General features: G+C 38.1%; 1 protein-coding gene across 3 annotated transcripts in view; it reads right to left on the reverse strand.

Moving 5' to 3' along the window:
• The window catches only part of P5cr (Pyrroline 5-carboyxlate reductase), a 127,499-nt gene that overhangs the window by 87,777 nt on the left and 23,866 nt on the right, over positions 1-15,856 (reverse strand). For all 3 annotated transcript variants that reach the window (XM_067137115.2, XM_067137114.2, XM_067137116.2), the window contains one exon: positions 9,624-9,719. In XM_067137115.2, the coding sequence (XP_066993216.2) occupies positions 9,624-9,719 (96 nt within the window). The remainder of the gene's footprint in view (positions 1-9,623; positions 9,720-15,856) is intronic.

The raw sequence follows: 15,856 nt of genomic DNA on the forward strand, positions 1-15,856 counted from the left end.
ATAACCAAATGATGGGGAATCTACCACCTGGGAGACAGTCCTAAAATTCAGATCAGCGACGCCTGACTGAAGACACGAAGATGATAAACAGATTAAAGTAAATATTGGATGAATAGTTTAACAGATATGAATAGGTTTTGAGGATGGGTGCCAAGTTATAATTCCCCTTCTCACCAATACCACCATGATGAAGAGGTTGGCACAGGATAGAGTGGTGTGTGGAGCGACAATCTAGTCTACATAAAATAACCTAAAGAACAATCTCTATGAAATTGTTTACTGAATATCCTGCGTGTAATTTTTTGTTCTGAATCTGTACTGTATTTCTCATTTTACAGTTGAGAATGGTGTAGGCCTATATATAACTCAATTCTACATAATTCTCTTTTATAAGAAAATTTTTGTTGGTCCCTGCAAAATACAATTTAAAAACATGTTAATTAAACTTCATTGAACATACTGTAATCCATTTATACATAACTAAGTAATGGTTATAAGCAAACAGGCCATTCAACCCATTAACTTGACAACAGCTGGCAACATCACTGGAGCAAGTCCAACTCTTTAAGTATCTCGGCAGTGTACCTGATCACAGCTGGAACAATGCTGTTGAAATTAGGCCCCGGGTTGAACAGGTAAGGACTGCATTCAAGAGAATGAGCAAATTTCTCTGTAACAGGAACTTTAAGATCAATCTCAGTCTCCGTTATCTATTTTCTGTCTTAATTTATGGTGCCGAGACTTGGTCCCTAACAAAGAACACCACCAAAAAACTCTGATCCTTGGAGATGTGGTGTTGCTGATGCCTGTTCAGAATATCGTGGGTTGACACTGAAGTACTACAACGCCTGAACAAAGAGCTAGAGGTCATGCACAACATCAAAAAGAAGAAACTTGAGTACTGGAATACAATTACTAATTCGAAATGATAAATATAAGACTCCTCCAGCTTATCTTACAAGGTAAAATTTGAAGGAAGGAGAAGTAGGGGAATCTACGGGAATAGTACAGACTCAACACCCCAACTCTTTTGCAAGTTTCTGAGAACAAGAACCAGATCGCCCTGATGACAGCCGACATCCAATGAGGATATGGTACAAGAAGAAGAAGAAGAAGAAGAAGAAAACACAGTCGAGTTAGAAACGTGATGCAATAGAGTCTGCTTTGTTGACAGTGGAAATTTATCTGCAGATGTTGTAGGGATGTGGTGCGGTAGTGTAACGAATGTTGTGGGAAGAGACTGCATGATGAGCCAGGCACCTGTTCACGTAAGAGAATTCAAACAATGCCAATATGTATGAATTTCCTGATGTTAATGAAATACACGTAAGTTAGAAGTCATCATCATCATCATCATCATCATCATCATTTCTCTTTATCCAGCTGTAGCCGGGTAGGGGCAAATATGGTTCCTCTCCACTTTTTTCGGTCTTTCCACCACTCCTCCTCCAACACTGTGTCCCAGTCCAGGTTTCTTTCTATAATGCTGCGTTGGATGGTATCCTTCCATCTCAATCGTGGTCATCCACGGCCTCTCCTTCCTTGGATTTGCATTTCCATCACCTTTTTTGGCATTCTTTCGTCGCTCATTCGCTTTATGTGCCCAAACCATCTTAGTCGGCTCTTCTCTATTCTATCATTCATTTTTTCCACTCCAATTTCTTCCCGGATTTTCTCATTCCTTATTTTGTCTCTTCTACTCTTCTGTATCATACTCCTCAAGAATTTCATTTCGGAAGCCTGTATTCGACTCTCATCCTTCTTTGTCATTGTCCAAGTTTCTGCTCCGTAAGTTGTTATGGGTACGTAATACATCTTGTACATAGTATCCTTTGCTTCCATTGGCACATCTTTGTCCCATAACATATTTCTTACACTATGATAGAAACAACTTCCAGCTTGAATCCTTTTACTAATCTCAGCATCCAGTCGAGCATTTTCCATTAATTCACTCCCCAGGTATTTAAACGTTTCCACTACTTCCAGGTGCTTGTCTGCAAGTCTAATCTGACCTTTCCCTTCTTTCTCCCCTCTAGTCATAACAAGAGTTTTACTCTTTTCTACACTTATTTTCAATCCACATTCTTCAATCTTCCCATTCACCACATTCAACTGTTCTTGAATCTTCCTGTAGTCTTCTCCCCAAATCACAATATCATCTGCAAATAACATCAAGTTCATTTCTCTTCCTCCATATGCTGCTTTTGCTGTTCTCATGATGTCATCCATGACTATTGTAAACAGGATTGGTGATAGAACACTTCCCTGTCTCAGCCCACTAGTTATTTTGAACCAACTTGTCCTGCCAACTTGTGTTTGCACGCAACTAAAACATTCCTTATACAATGCCATGATCATTTTTATTAATCCCTGTCCAATTCCTTTTTGCACCAGACTGTCCCAAACTTTCATCCTAGGGACACTGTCATATGCCTTTTCAATATCAATAAATGTCATCACCATATCATTCCCGTACTCCCAATGCTTTTCCATTAGTTGTCTCATAATGAAAATGGGTTCTATTGTTGACCTTCCACTTCTGAAACCAAACTGATTTTCCTGTATCTGCTTCTCAACCCTCAACCTTATTCTACTTTCCAGTATCCTTTCCATTATCTTAGCAACATGGGATATTAGAGTAATTCCCCTGTAGTTCTTCAAAACTTTCTTATCACCTTTCTTGAAAATTGGGATGATTATTCCTTTTTGCCAATCCTCAGGGACCTCCTTATTCTCCCAGACATTCCTGAGAACCCGATATGTCCACTGGAGGCCTACAGCTCCAGCTGCCTTTATCATCTCCACTGAAATTTCATCTATTCCAGCAGTTTTTCCATTCTTCATCTTTCTTACTGCCATTTCAATTTAATTCATTGTAATTTCTTTATCCATTTCTTCGTCAACTAATTGTCTTTCCTGGTCGTCCATTGAATGACTGTCATCCGTTCTTATGTTCAGCAGCTTCTGAAAATATTCTCTCCATCTATTTCGTATTTCTTCTGGCTTTGTTAAAAGTATGCCACCTTCATCCTTCACAAATCTGGTGTTTACTTGATCTCTCTTTTTGTTTCTTAAGATACCATACAGTAATTTCTTGCTGCCCTGCGTATCATCTCTCAATGTCTGTGTAAATAAGGCCCAGCTTTTCCTCTTTTCTTCCTCCACTACTTTCTTGGCCAAATTCTTTGCCTTCACATATTTTCTTCTACTTTCTTCAGTCTTAGATGTTTTCCATGCTTTCCATGCCATTTTCTTTTCCTTCACTTTAATCTTTACCCTATCATTCCACCAGTGTGTTTCTTTGTCTTTCACATTTCCTGATGTTCTACCACACACCTTTTCTGCACATCCAACCAGTGCTTCCTTAAATCTTTTCCATTCCTCTTCAACATTCCCCACCTCTGTCCTGGGTACCAAGGGTATTATTTCCCTTTGAAATTCTTCTTGTATGCTTTTCTCCTTCAACTTCCATACTTTTATTCTTTTCTCTCTTCTTAATTGGGGTTTTTCAATCTTTCCAACTTTCAATTTTCCTATCACAACTCTATGATCTCCACCAAAGGCTTCTTCAGGCATGGCTGTTACATCTACAAGGTTCTTCCGGTGTTCTTTCTCTATGATTATATAATCAATCATGGTCTTTGTTCGTCTGTCTCCCCAGCCATACCTTGTAATCTTCTGACTGTTGTTCTTCCTAAACCAGGTGTTTCCAACAATCATTTGATTCCTCATGCAAAAATCCACCAACAACTTGCCTTCTGGATTTACATTTCCATATCCAAAGGGCCCTACAACATCTTCCTTTCCTTGTCTTTCCATTCCAACTTGTGCATTTAGATCTCCCATCAATAGTACTTCCTGATCTTCTCTCTCTCTCCACTTCCTCTAAGAAGTCCTCTAGATGTTCATCTATGCAACCAGTTTGTGGGGCATACAACTGAAATAGATCTTTCACGCCATTTTCAAACTGGAGTCTCATCATCATCATCATCCTATCACTGACGTACTTTGTATATTCCAGATATTCTTGGATTTCTCTTCTAAGTATGATGGCCACTCCATTTTTTGCTTCAAGTCCTCCGCTGTAATACAGCCTGTATCCTTCTCTCAGAGGGATCTCCCCTGTACCCCTGTTCTTGGTCTCGCACAGTCCAAGTATGGCTATATCTTTTTCTATCATGAAGTCAACCAGTTCTTCTGTCTTTCCCGTCAGTGTCAGTACATTAACCGTTGCAATTTTGATGTAGTTTGGTGCTGGTTGCCCATTTTTCACAGTTCCCCCAGCACCTGAAGAGCTGCGCATCGCTTTTAGCAGGGGACGCCCTAACCTTTTCCGAGGCACCATATCTGCTTTGTCCATATAGGCTATTGTTACGATGGGCTCGCCACACCCAAAGGCATTTTATACCTACTGCCAGGTTCAAAATTAGACCGCCCCTAACATGGAGACAGACGCCTTTCGTAGCCGCTCCTCTGGAGTACAGACGCTACGGGTATGCCCCTTCCGCCATCTCCGCCGTACCGAAGTCCACCTTCTCTGCCGCAAATGCCGTTGAGGTCTTCACTCGTAACCCTGAGCTGGGACCCATACCAGATGTTACACACTGGGTCAGTGTGCTCTGGGACTCACATAGGCAGGGGCGCCACTCCCTGGGTAGAGCTGCCTCCGAAGAGGGTCCCTACCTGCTACCTTTTTAGAAGTGTGACCATTTAAGTCAACATTGTTGGCGGCAGGACTTTACCTGCAAATATCACAGGGATGCAGTGCAGTGGTGTAATAAAAGTCATGGGAAGTGACTGTGCGGCATAATGATAAGTAGAAAGATTAAAGCCCCCCATACACTACCCAACCCGGTCAGATGTTTGTTCAACAAAAGTCTGGTGCGTCGCAGGGTTCATAAATTTAAACACCATCGTCTTGTCTGTGTCTCCGGCCTTCATTTTCTTTGATTGTTTTGACACAATATTATCTGGTGGCATTTTTTCATTCACTTCTTCATGCATAATGTGGTGTTAACAAAAACAACGAAATAAATGTAAACAGACCACTGAGACTGACACGTCCACTGTGAGATCAACAACTGAAGTGAGTCACTCGATTGTCTGCCGCGCACCTCAGGTCCGGCTCAAACCAGTTTGATGTGCGCACGCACTATCCGACTTGGTGCGCCAAACATTTGTTGCTCCCAGGTTGGCACGCGTTTACGGCCGGGGAGGTAAACCTGAGGTCCATCCAACCCGGTGCAGTGCGGTTCACCCGTCACCACACACAATCGAACCGTTGTCCAACCCGGTTTGCCATCCGACCAAGTTGGAAGAACTGACGCACCGGGGTTGGATAGTGTATGGGGGGCTTAAGAGATGTGTATGGGACATAGGACATGCTTTCATTATAACTGTAAGCAGGTTATTTAAACAAGACACATTAAAATGATGCGACAGTTGACACTTGCCGTTCTGAGTAAAAAAACTGCGGTTTTCTCAGTAGAAATTGTACACTGCCATCACCGGCCATGCAAAACAGAAAGAGAAAAGGTCACATGCTGGACAAGAAAGTAAAATTGAAAGAAATTGAAAGAACTGAAAGAAAGAAATAAAACTGAAAACGTTGGAGATTTAGGAATTGCTTATGTCACACTTTGCTAGTCATTAGTAGAGTCAGGACTTCCATGCACTATCAAATCTCAAAATATCCATGCATTCATGCACTATCATATTGCAAAACATGCACAATAAAATGGAAAATATGCACTATCAAAATTCAGTTCCTTTTGAATCACTGTACAACAACTACCGTAATTTCTCCAAATTGTTTTGATTTAAGCTCATCTGTTTATCTGTTAGCATATTCTTAAACACAGAAAATGACCTCCCTACATCAGTTTTTTTAAATTGCATGTGGCCTCCAGAGGCCTGGTGCAGGTCTTTTGATTTGAAGCCTGCAGGCGACTTGTGCGTCGTGATGAGGAAGAAATAATGCTGAAGAAGACACGACACATACATCCAGTCCCCGTGCTCAGGAAAATTACCAATCATGGTTAAAAGTCCCGACGTTGCCAGGAATCGACCAAAGGCCAGCACACTAAACATTTAGCCATGGAGGTGGCCGTCATAAGAGGCGACAAGTGCATACTTAAATGAAGACATTTGGGACAAAGTGAGGTCAAATTGTACGGCTTTTGCATTTTCACCACGATGCGTCTTATATAAGTTTGACAAATTCAAAGTCAGGATTTGAACGGATCACTTTGTACAGCTTATCCAGCTCCCGCAGCTACTTCTCCATGCGCTGATTGCAGACACAACTGTATGTGTTCAAATAACCGCTAACGATTGCCTGCTGCAATAACAAAGACGTGTAACAAGTGAGAGTTCTGGGTAGGAAATTCCAGGATAACAACTTAAGAGGGTTCAGTGTACAACCAAGGTTTGTAAGCTGCTATCTCAGTAACGCGGTGTCATAGAAGTGTGATACAAGTTTTGTTTTGTTTTGTTCGTCTAACATAGACAAACAAATGAGCCGTCAAAGAGTAATGCACAATTTAAGGTTTGATTTATAGCCATGTATAACTGGGATACCTTATTACTAAGAATTACAGAGATCAACATGGGGCCTTCTGGCTTACGTCAATGATTACTCAAGCAACAGATAGAAAGTTCTTGTTTAATTGGATTATAGGATCTCTACCGTATATACTAACTTTGGTTGTAACATACGATGCCAGGAATACATGTTCTCCGTCTCTCAGTAATAGACATACTGTATAATGTGGAAAAAAAAAAGGCCCCAAATTCTGCACATCAACATTCATAAAAGGCACTATCATGCACGTTAACATTATATATGCACCGAATCAGAAGAAAAATCATATTATGTAATATTAAACATCCAAATATTTGCTATTAAATCCAAAATCTTCAAAATACGCATTATGCATGAATTTTCTCCTAAAAAGGCCAAAACATGCAAACATACATGGAGAAAGAACGGCTATTAGGAATTTGCAATAGTTTGAGAAGTATAACCAGCTTATTTAAAAACATGCATCTACATGGAAATCCAGGCTCTAGTCATTAGTAAAAGAAACGCTATTTTAGATGATTTTTTTTAAATTGGGTGCAAAATCAACAATGTTGATTAATAATGTTGCAAACCTGATATATTAAAAGAATCATCAATACAAATTATGTTGTTAACTTATATCTCTGAAATAACCTGTCTTTAATCTTATTTCTGAAAACAAACAAAATTATTTCAATAATTATATGACACATATCTAAACCTGCTGCCTTTGCTGGCGGGATGTAGTGTTTACAGTGCACTGTGCCTTCAAGTATGGGCTAGAATAAATTTATTACTTTCATTGACCTGTCTCAGTCTCATCCTTGGCTTTGACAATATGAAAGGGACCGAGGGATATTAGCGATTCTAGTGATACCGTTCCTTATGCAGCCAGTCACTGTTATGAAAGGTGTGAAAATATCACTCATAGGGTCGGCTGGTGCATGCATTTCAGTGGGCTTGGCAGACTGATATGTAATAGCAACTTCTGGGTCAATGAGAAAAGCAACGGGAAACTACCTCACTCCTCATTTCCCTAGTATGCCTCTTCAGTGACACCTATCACACAGGTAGGTACAACTGAATACAGTGATAAATCCCTGAGCAAATGATCTTATTTCACCATATTTACACTTATAGAATTCAGTTAGATTTTTTTGTGGGAATTTGCTTTTTAGCACGTTATCACACTGCAGATTCATCACTTCCAATTGAAGGTTATGTCGAAGTTCCTCAATAGTACAGTCAAAGGTATTTTGAAATATGGAAGTGTCCGCTACACTTGCATCAAGTTCCAAAAAAACACTGCTGGACTATTGTTTGAGGTCAGAAAACATATCGCATGCAAATTTGTGTGGGGATGAACACTTCGCTTCTTTTAATTTTTGACAATATGGGAAATGCACGAAGTAAGCAGCTTGACATAATTTAAGACTCGAAGACAGTTGTCATCGAAAGGACTTTACTGCAGTATAAGCGTCACATTGTTCACTGCTTCACCTTGTAATTTTAAGTTGAATCCAGTAAGAAATCCTACAATATCAGCAGCAAAAGCTTATTTCCAAAGCTATTCATTGTTCAATGTCCTAGAGGGCATTTTTTCCCCCACACTGAGAAAAATTTCAATTTCTGCCCTGAGTTCAAAAAAGTCTTAATAAAACTTTATTACTGCTAAGCCATCAAACTGCTGTATGGTAGGACAAGTCAGGATATTCAGCTTCCACTTTTTATTTTAAAAAATCATGGAATTTATGATGGTTGAGTCCATGAGAACAAATGGAGGTCACCACTGGCACAACTGATTCAAAAACACATGATTAACCATAGGCTATGAACACCATGCATTTTCACATGCCTTGAAAATGTTTCCAACGAAGCCTTTACCTGTTTGACACATATCTTTACTAACACCAGTTGAGACACACTTTTAGCTGATTCCACTTCAGATTTTACTTCATTAAAGTTTTCTCAACTTCCTTGAAAATGTTTTTGCTTGTAGTTATAGCATGCAGAGTATTCATAGTCTAAGCTATTTCTTCAGTCACTTCGAAGTCAGCACTGACTCCTTGAATAAACAGCATCAACTGAGCAGTATCTGTAATGTCTACTGACTATTCAACAGCCAAGGAAAAACCACTCTAAATCATTTGCCTTGTTAATATCCTCAACACTTCGTGTAACTGTTCTCATGGAATAACTGATGATATTAAGTAAATTGAATTTCTCTAGACACATTTCTTCGGCTGCTACAAACGAACATGATTTAAATTAAGTCACCATCAGTAAACGGTTTTCCTTCCTGCGCTAACAAATATTAAATATAAGCTACTCGTAAACTTACTTTAGTTGCAGCCTCATTTTAATTTTTGTGAAGAAACTGTGCTGTATTGAAATACTCCATTTTAAAGATCTTAATTTTCTGATCGTTCCTTCCCTGCAAGTTGGGAACATTGTGATGAATACTAGTCTCGGAATGCCAGTGTATATTTTATTCTTTTTGTACAGCTGTGTCATTGAACAACAAACACAATTCAGTAACAAAGTAATTCTCACTCCACTCTGCATAAAAAACACGACACTTGAAGTTCACTTCTCTCCTTGTGGTTTCGACAACATGATGGAAATGCACTGGTATTAAAACAAGAACAATATGTTGTAGAACAGCGATACACGTGGCACTGGTAACGCAGCCTAATTAAATCTGTGTGTTGTCACAGCCACAGCCACGAAGCAATGAGCAAATGCAAAAATACAGGAGCGCCTCACACTGTCTTCCTCTTAACGACTCTAAGCCGGCAGTCACAACGCGGAAACAGCCATAGACCATACATATCAAAAAAAAGGTAGGAATGTTTCAATACAGCTTCATAGACATTAAAATATTAATTTCATATAATTTTTGTATTCATGAAATATCCCACTCTTAAATTTTTAAGTATTTGGAAATATAAAATACTTTCTTAGCTTGTGGGTCATAGAAAAAGAATTGGTGGACCATGGTTTTCAGACTCCTGCTGAAGAGGAAAAAAAAGGTCCTGCAATATAAAGAATAGATAATCACCATTAAGATGGGTTGTGTGGGCTCCCACTTCTCTCCACATGCCCAGATGACCTTCTGTAGGTGCTGATACAAAAATTTGAGATGCTTTGATATTTCCTGTAAAGATAAACAAGAAACATTTCAGAATATTATCATCACAGTTCAATTAACTGATTGATTGAAGACATGAATATGAGAAACTGATTGAAATATATATTGGATGAAATAGTTGCACAGAGATGAAGAGGTTTTGGGGATGGTTGCCTAGTTATACTTTACCATATCACCAATACCAACATGATGAAGAGGTTGGCACAGGATAGGATGGTGTGGGAAGCTCTAATAGTAAAATAAGAATACAATCAAATCACTAGCATGCTTCCCTCATTACAATAATAATAATAATAATAATAATAATAATAATAATAATAATAATAATAATAATAATAATAATAATAATCGTATGGCCTCAGCTTCCGTGTGCAGACATTTCAATTTGACGCCATCTGGCTGTCTGCTCGTCAATTTCGACGTTCCGTTTTACTCTAGGTCCCCACTAGATGGCAGGCCGAGTAAACCGAAACTCTCTTGGGCGTCTATGGCTGAGATTTAATGAATTTTGTCGGGTAAACACCAAATGTGTCATCAGAGATCTTTTACATGCCGACATCGTACGACATGGAGTGTCGAATGGACTTTTTTCCGCCCTTCAAAAATCCGACTACCTCTGCCGGGTTTGAACCCGCTATCTTTGGATCCAGAGGCCGACACTCTACCGCTGATCCACAGAGGCAGCTTCCCTCTTTACAATAATTGGACGGTGTTATGACTTGACCAAGCGCCAAATTGTCATTTCGAGATATTGATGTGAACGTGTTTGTTAGCATATAAATTCGAGTCTTGAATGAATTGGCAGATTTCTTTCACCATAAGAAGAACTAAGGTCAGTTCTATTTATAGACCAATCACCAACTGCATAGCAAGTAATTAAGTGTCTGATTATCCATAAAATATTGCTTAGTCAATTTTAACTTTCTGAAGTAATTCATTCTTTCTATTTCGCATCAACTGACCAAGTGACAATTTTGTCCCTTGGTCATGTGATGCATATTAATGTTATGCTTTTACTTATGTTTTACATTAAGGATTGTTACTATGAAAGGGTAATAATCTAGGTAAACAGACGTATAAACAGTTTTATGAGTAATGTTGAACAAAACTTCTGTTTATTATTCTACAATACCATTACCATACATACAAAGAAACATATTATAAAAGATGTATTTGTAGGAATTCTAGGCAATGGCAAGGTTTTTTCCAGGTGAAAGCAAAGAACTTCCAGGGTGCCATCTTGTTTTGCCTTCGACATGTCCGATGATCTCATATCCTGCGCTCATAAGAACTGTGATTATGATCATATGGTGCCATTAAAAAATGTTTATATGGAGCTTTGTAATTCTTTGGAATTGCCTCCATAGCTCTGCGAGATAAAACTACCCAGCGCACAGGAAAAATTCTCCCCAATTTTGCTATTTGCATTCCTAGCTCATTTGCACAGGCCTATAGTTGATACTGATTTTTTGAGAGATCCATGAAAATCTCAAATGCATTCACTCCTGACGCAGAGTTTATGGTATTACCAACACTCAGATCTATTCTATGACATACAGCAATCAAATTTTTTTGCTAATTTTTTTTATATTGATTTTTTTTTTTTTTTTTTTTTTGTGATAAACCACTAGAATATAAGCAGTTAAGGAGGGTAATCACTTTACTCTCAGAAGAAGCAGACCCCAGTTCCAACAATTTAAAGAAAAATGATATTGGTTCATCACCACTGAGATATGTACAGATATGTATCAGTTTTTGTGGATATTGTTGTGGATTCACGTATTAAACTCGACAATTTAAAATTGGTTGCATTTATTTCCTTGCATAGTATTTTTTTAAATCTGCAGTTCTGAACCGACAATTAATTATACTGGCAGCTGCTGAATGACTCTGGAGTCCTATACCCACATTCAGTCCATTGGCTACCCGTTGATGTATTAAATTAGGGAAACTGTTATATGAAATGCAATTTTTTGCTACACTACCTGCTGTCTGAAAACCCTCATTGGTATTTGCTTGCTGTTTGCAAAGTTGTTGATAAATTGGATGTGGTAATTGTTGCTTCTCTGCAAGGTTAACATTTTCTGAGATTGTTTTATGTGACTGACTTTTTATGATAAAATCTGTTGTTCCTCAGTGATGTTTGCTGTTCTGCTGTTGTGTTTCCATAATACCTAACCTCAGCGATCACCCATTCCTTTGAAATGTATAGACCTGATTCTTCTTCGATGCCCAAACCAATTTTTTTGTCCCTTCAAACATACCTTACAATCAATTCTCTGAGCTTTAATAACAAGCCAAGCAAGAAATTGTTTGATTGTTGAGCAGTCCATATTTTGGATATGAAGACAACTTTCACTTACAGATGCTAAAGAAGTAAATTCACAATGAGAACTAGTACTGACATCTGAACTTACATTAACCATGTGGCCATCATCACTAACCTTTCTTTTGAGAGTAGATTCTTCAACTACCTCACAGTTTGTAAGTTTGTTATTTTATTTTATGAAATATACTTTTACTTTCAGTTTTAGAAAAGAAATAGATATACTTGAGAAATTTCAAATTGTAACCTAAATGTAACAATGATTTCTTAGGATGTTTAATGAACCCCTTAATCCATGCGAGACCAAAGTATACATCAAAAAGAAACAAGGAAACTGTACTACCTGGATTATAAGCTTCTTAGTCACTTAGGAATATTCGTAGATTTTCATATGTGATGCATATCACCAGGGCGGTGTCCTATTTAACCTGACGTTGTTAATTATAATTAACTATTTCTTCCCTACTATCTATTACTGAATATCAGTTGTTATATATAAGAAAATCTCTTGGTTCTTATTATGATATAATTCTGATTCTTTTCACACTGCTGAAAATGGCTAGTACTTTTTCCATGAATTTAAAAATAAATGGTTCTGTCACACTTGGAACTTTGAAATAATAATCATTATAACACATTCCAGAGATGTATGAAGCAGTGTAGGTAGAAATACAGTTTTCAGTACTCATTAGATACAGAATTTCTTCACTATGGGGCTTTGAAATAATGCGGGACATTTAAAACATTAACATCTTACAATACAAAGAATCTTCAGCCAATTAAAAGGGAAATAGGTTTCAGACTGTGTTTCACCTTTCCAGATAGGTTTCAGACTCCGTTCCGGTGCGTTCCGGCACCACTGCATCCCTGATACTAATACTAAATTAACCACTATCATTTTATGTCATTAATTGTTCTTCACAAATACAATTTCTATATCCACGCACACCAATTTTTTTAAAATTGGCAGAATGCATAAACAAAAAATTGGCTAAATAATACAGCCCGTTGAGTGAGGCCATAGCAATAGCATAAGAGATACTCCTACATTTAAAAAAAATGTAGATGCTTGTTTTTTTTCTGTGTGTGTGTGTTTTTTCATATCTGTCCTTGTCTCCACGTTCTGTTGCTTCCACTTCCCAAAATGAGCATATCATCATCTTTATTCAATCATGTGTTCTTTTTCATGTCCTTATTTGTATACATGACTTCATTTGTCACTTGTTAGTTCCTTTCTATTATGTACGTTGATCCATTAGGGACCTTTCCTCCTGTGTCTGTAGTATTCACCACATGCATTCAGCTCAACGTTTTCTCTCTTCCCTGTGTCCAGTTCCATGGCTAAATGTTTAGTGTGCTGGCCTTTGGTCACAGGGGTTCCAAGTTTGATTTCTGGTGGGGTTGGGAATTTTAACCAAAATTGGTTCATTTCACTGGCATGGGGGCTGGGTGTATGTGTTGTCTTCATAATCATTTCATCCTCATCACAACATGCAGGTCACCTACAGGCGCCATATCAAAAGACCTGCATCTGGCGAGCTGAACTTGTCCTCAGACACTCCCGGCACTAAAAGCCATATGCCATTTCATCTCGCCTCTTCCCTTTTCCTGTCTTTAAACAGCCTTCTTCTTACTGTATATTTCCCACATCAAGACCAAGGAACTGTCCAGATAAGTGCTGAAGCCCACCCTCCCATTGAAGCTGCGAAGCAGAAACAAGCTCATTCAGGGTAATGAAAAACGGATGTCTGTTCGCTCAAAAAAAAAAGAGAGAGAGTAATGGATTGTTGTAAAATGTATGTACAAGCCATTTCATTTTATTTTAGTTTGATTTACTTTAAAATAAAACGCTTCTTAATATACTGATTTGTACAATGATGAATCGGTTCCTGATCAATGTCTTCATCACTATTCTCAAATTCTTTCTCGATATCTTTAACTTTTGCACACTTTCATTCAATCTTCTTTGGTCACTTCTTGCATGCAGCAGCATGTTAGTTCTTTCAAAGCCATCGGTGAGAGTGGAGACATTGTTTGCAGCCATAATTTGTTTCACTAAGTTCTACATGAGCTTGATTCGATTTAGATCACAGTGATTGGGAGCTAATCGCAGAATAGTAAACCCACTGTCTTTCAAAATTCTCTCTACAGTGTACATAGTTTCCAGTTTATTTGCTTTTACAAGTTACACCAAATCATGCTTCGTCATGTAATCAGGCACAGAATTTATTTTGTCCATGCCACTGAAATGTTTTTGCAAGCAGCATGTGTGGGAGGTTAGTTTTCCTGAATGGTATAATATGGTGCATTGTCAAGGACTACAATGCAGCCAGGTGGAACATCTAGGACGAGTTACTCCTGTAGCCACGTCTTCATGCTTCCAGCACTTCTTTACCGTGTAGTGGGTATGAGCCCACGTTTCATCTGTGTATACAACAGGCTTTTTAGGTTCATTTTCATTCTGTCTCACTGCATGAAGAAATGCTGCACGTCGTGCAACAATATCACTAAACTCCATCAGTATGTCTCACATTTTTAACAACTTTTAAATTTAAACCTCAGGATATTTTATGAGTCTCCAGAAAGTTTTTCCTCCTATAAACTCTATTTACTTTTGACAGCATTAAGAAATTTACATGAAGTGGGGAATTCTTTACAAACTTCATAAAATTCCAAAATCAAATTATTCGAGCTCTGTCTTCTTCCGACGAGGACAACTTTCATCTGGAATACGAATCATAGTTCCATCTTCTTGAGGCTTTTACACAATGCCTAGCAATATTAAACACAGTCTTTTCACTTCTACAGATAGCTTTAGTAGTCCTAGCCACAACTTTCTGTACAGGGATTACGAGATGTCTCCTCTTTTCCTCTTTACAAAACTGTAGAACATTTTAACTTCCTGATCTGAGACTGGAGCACTTATTGTGATTTCTTCGGGGTCGTCTGCATTCTAAATAAAATTCAATGACATGTCAGATTCTGTATAATTTCTTTGAATGGTTACAAACTCTCTAAAATCGAATAGAGACACTGCACCCAACATGCAACCGAGCTTAGTGCTACTGGCAGAAAGATGCATGTGTGTAGTTATACCATGCGCTCTGAATCAACCTGCTGTACCACACACAACTGTTAGTCTGTTCGAATCCTGTCGGGAAAGACTTGTGGAAAGTGAATTATATCCTTCATAATAATCAAGTCTGATAAAATATTAAATTCTTTTTTCTAAATTAGATGTCCTTGTCTCTCCTTTCAGTGCTCCCTATTCTCACACCGAACTACCATTGTGTTAACTTGTGACTTTTTTTCATTATCTTTTCTTTCTATAATTATATTAATTGATTTGTCACAATTTTCTTACTGTTATTATTTTTAAGTGCATTAAAATGCACATTTCAAGATTCACAAAATTGGGGAACATTCTTTCACTATTGGCATGTACAGATGAGTGGAAATAGTAGATTCTACATTCATTCAGTTCTTAACTGAAGGTATTATTAGATTATTAGATGCTAGATGGGATATCATGCTAAACAGATTTACGAGCACAACAAATGCGTTTGTCAAAGATTAAGAGCACATTTCTGATCATATTGAAGGTGAAATGGTACACAATACAAATTAAAGTATCTTCGAATATGGTTCTTACAGTTAGAGCCCTGCACAAATGTGCTTAGGTGATCTTTGACATTGGTATGGGAGAATAGTGATATATAAAGAGCCTGAGACCATAAAGCCGTCTGACCTAAGCCTAACTGGCTCCTACCTGCAATTAATGGAAGGAACAAGGGTCAATACGTTGATAGTTGTCGCA

The sequence above is a fragment of the Anabrus simplex genome, chromosome 1 (genome assembly GCF_040414725.1).
Source record: "Anabrus simplex isolate iqAnaSimp1 chromosome 1, ASM4041472v1, whole genome shotgun sequence".
Taxonomy (NCBI): domain Eukaryota; kingdom Metazoa; phylum Arthropoda; class Insecta; order Orthoptera; family Tettigoniidae; genus Anabrus; species Anabrus simplex.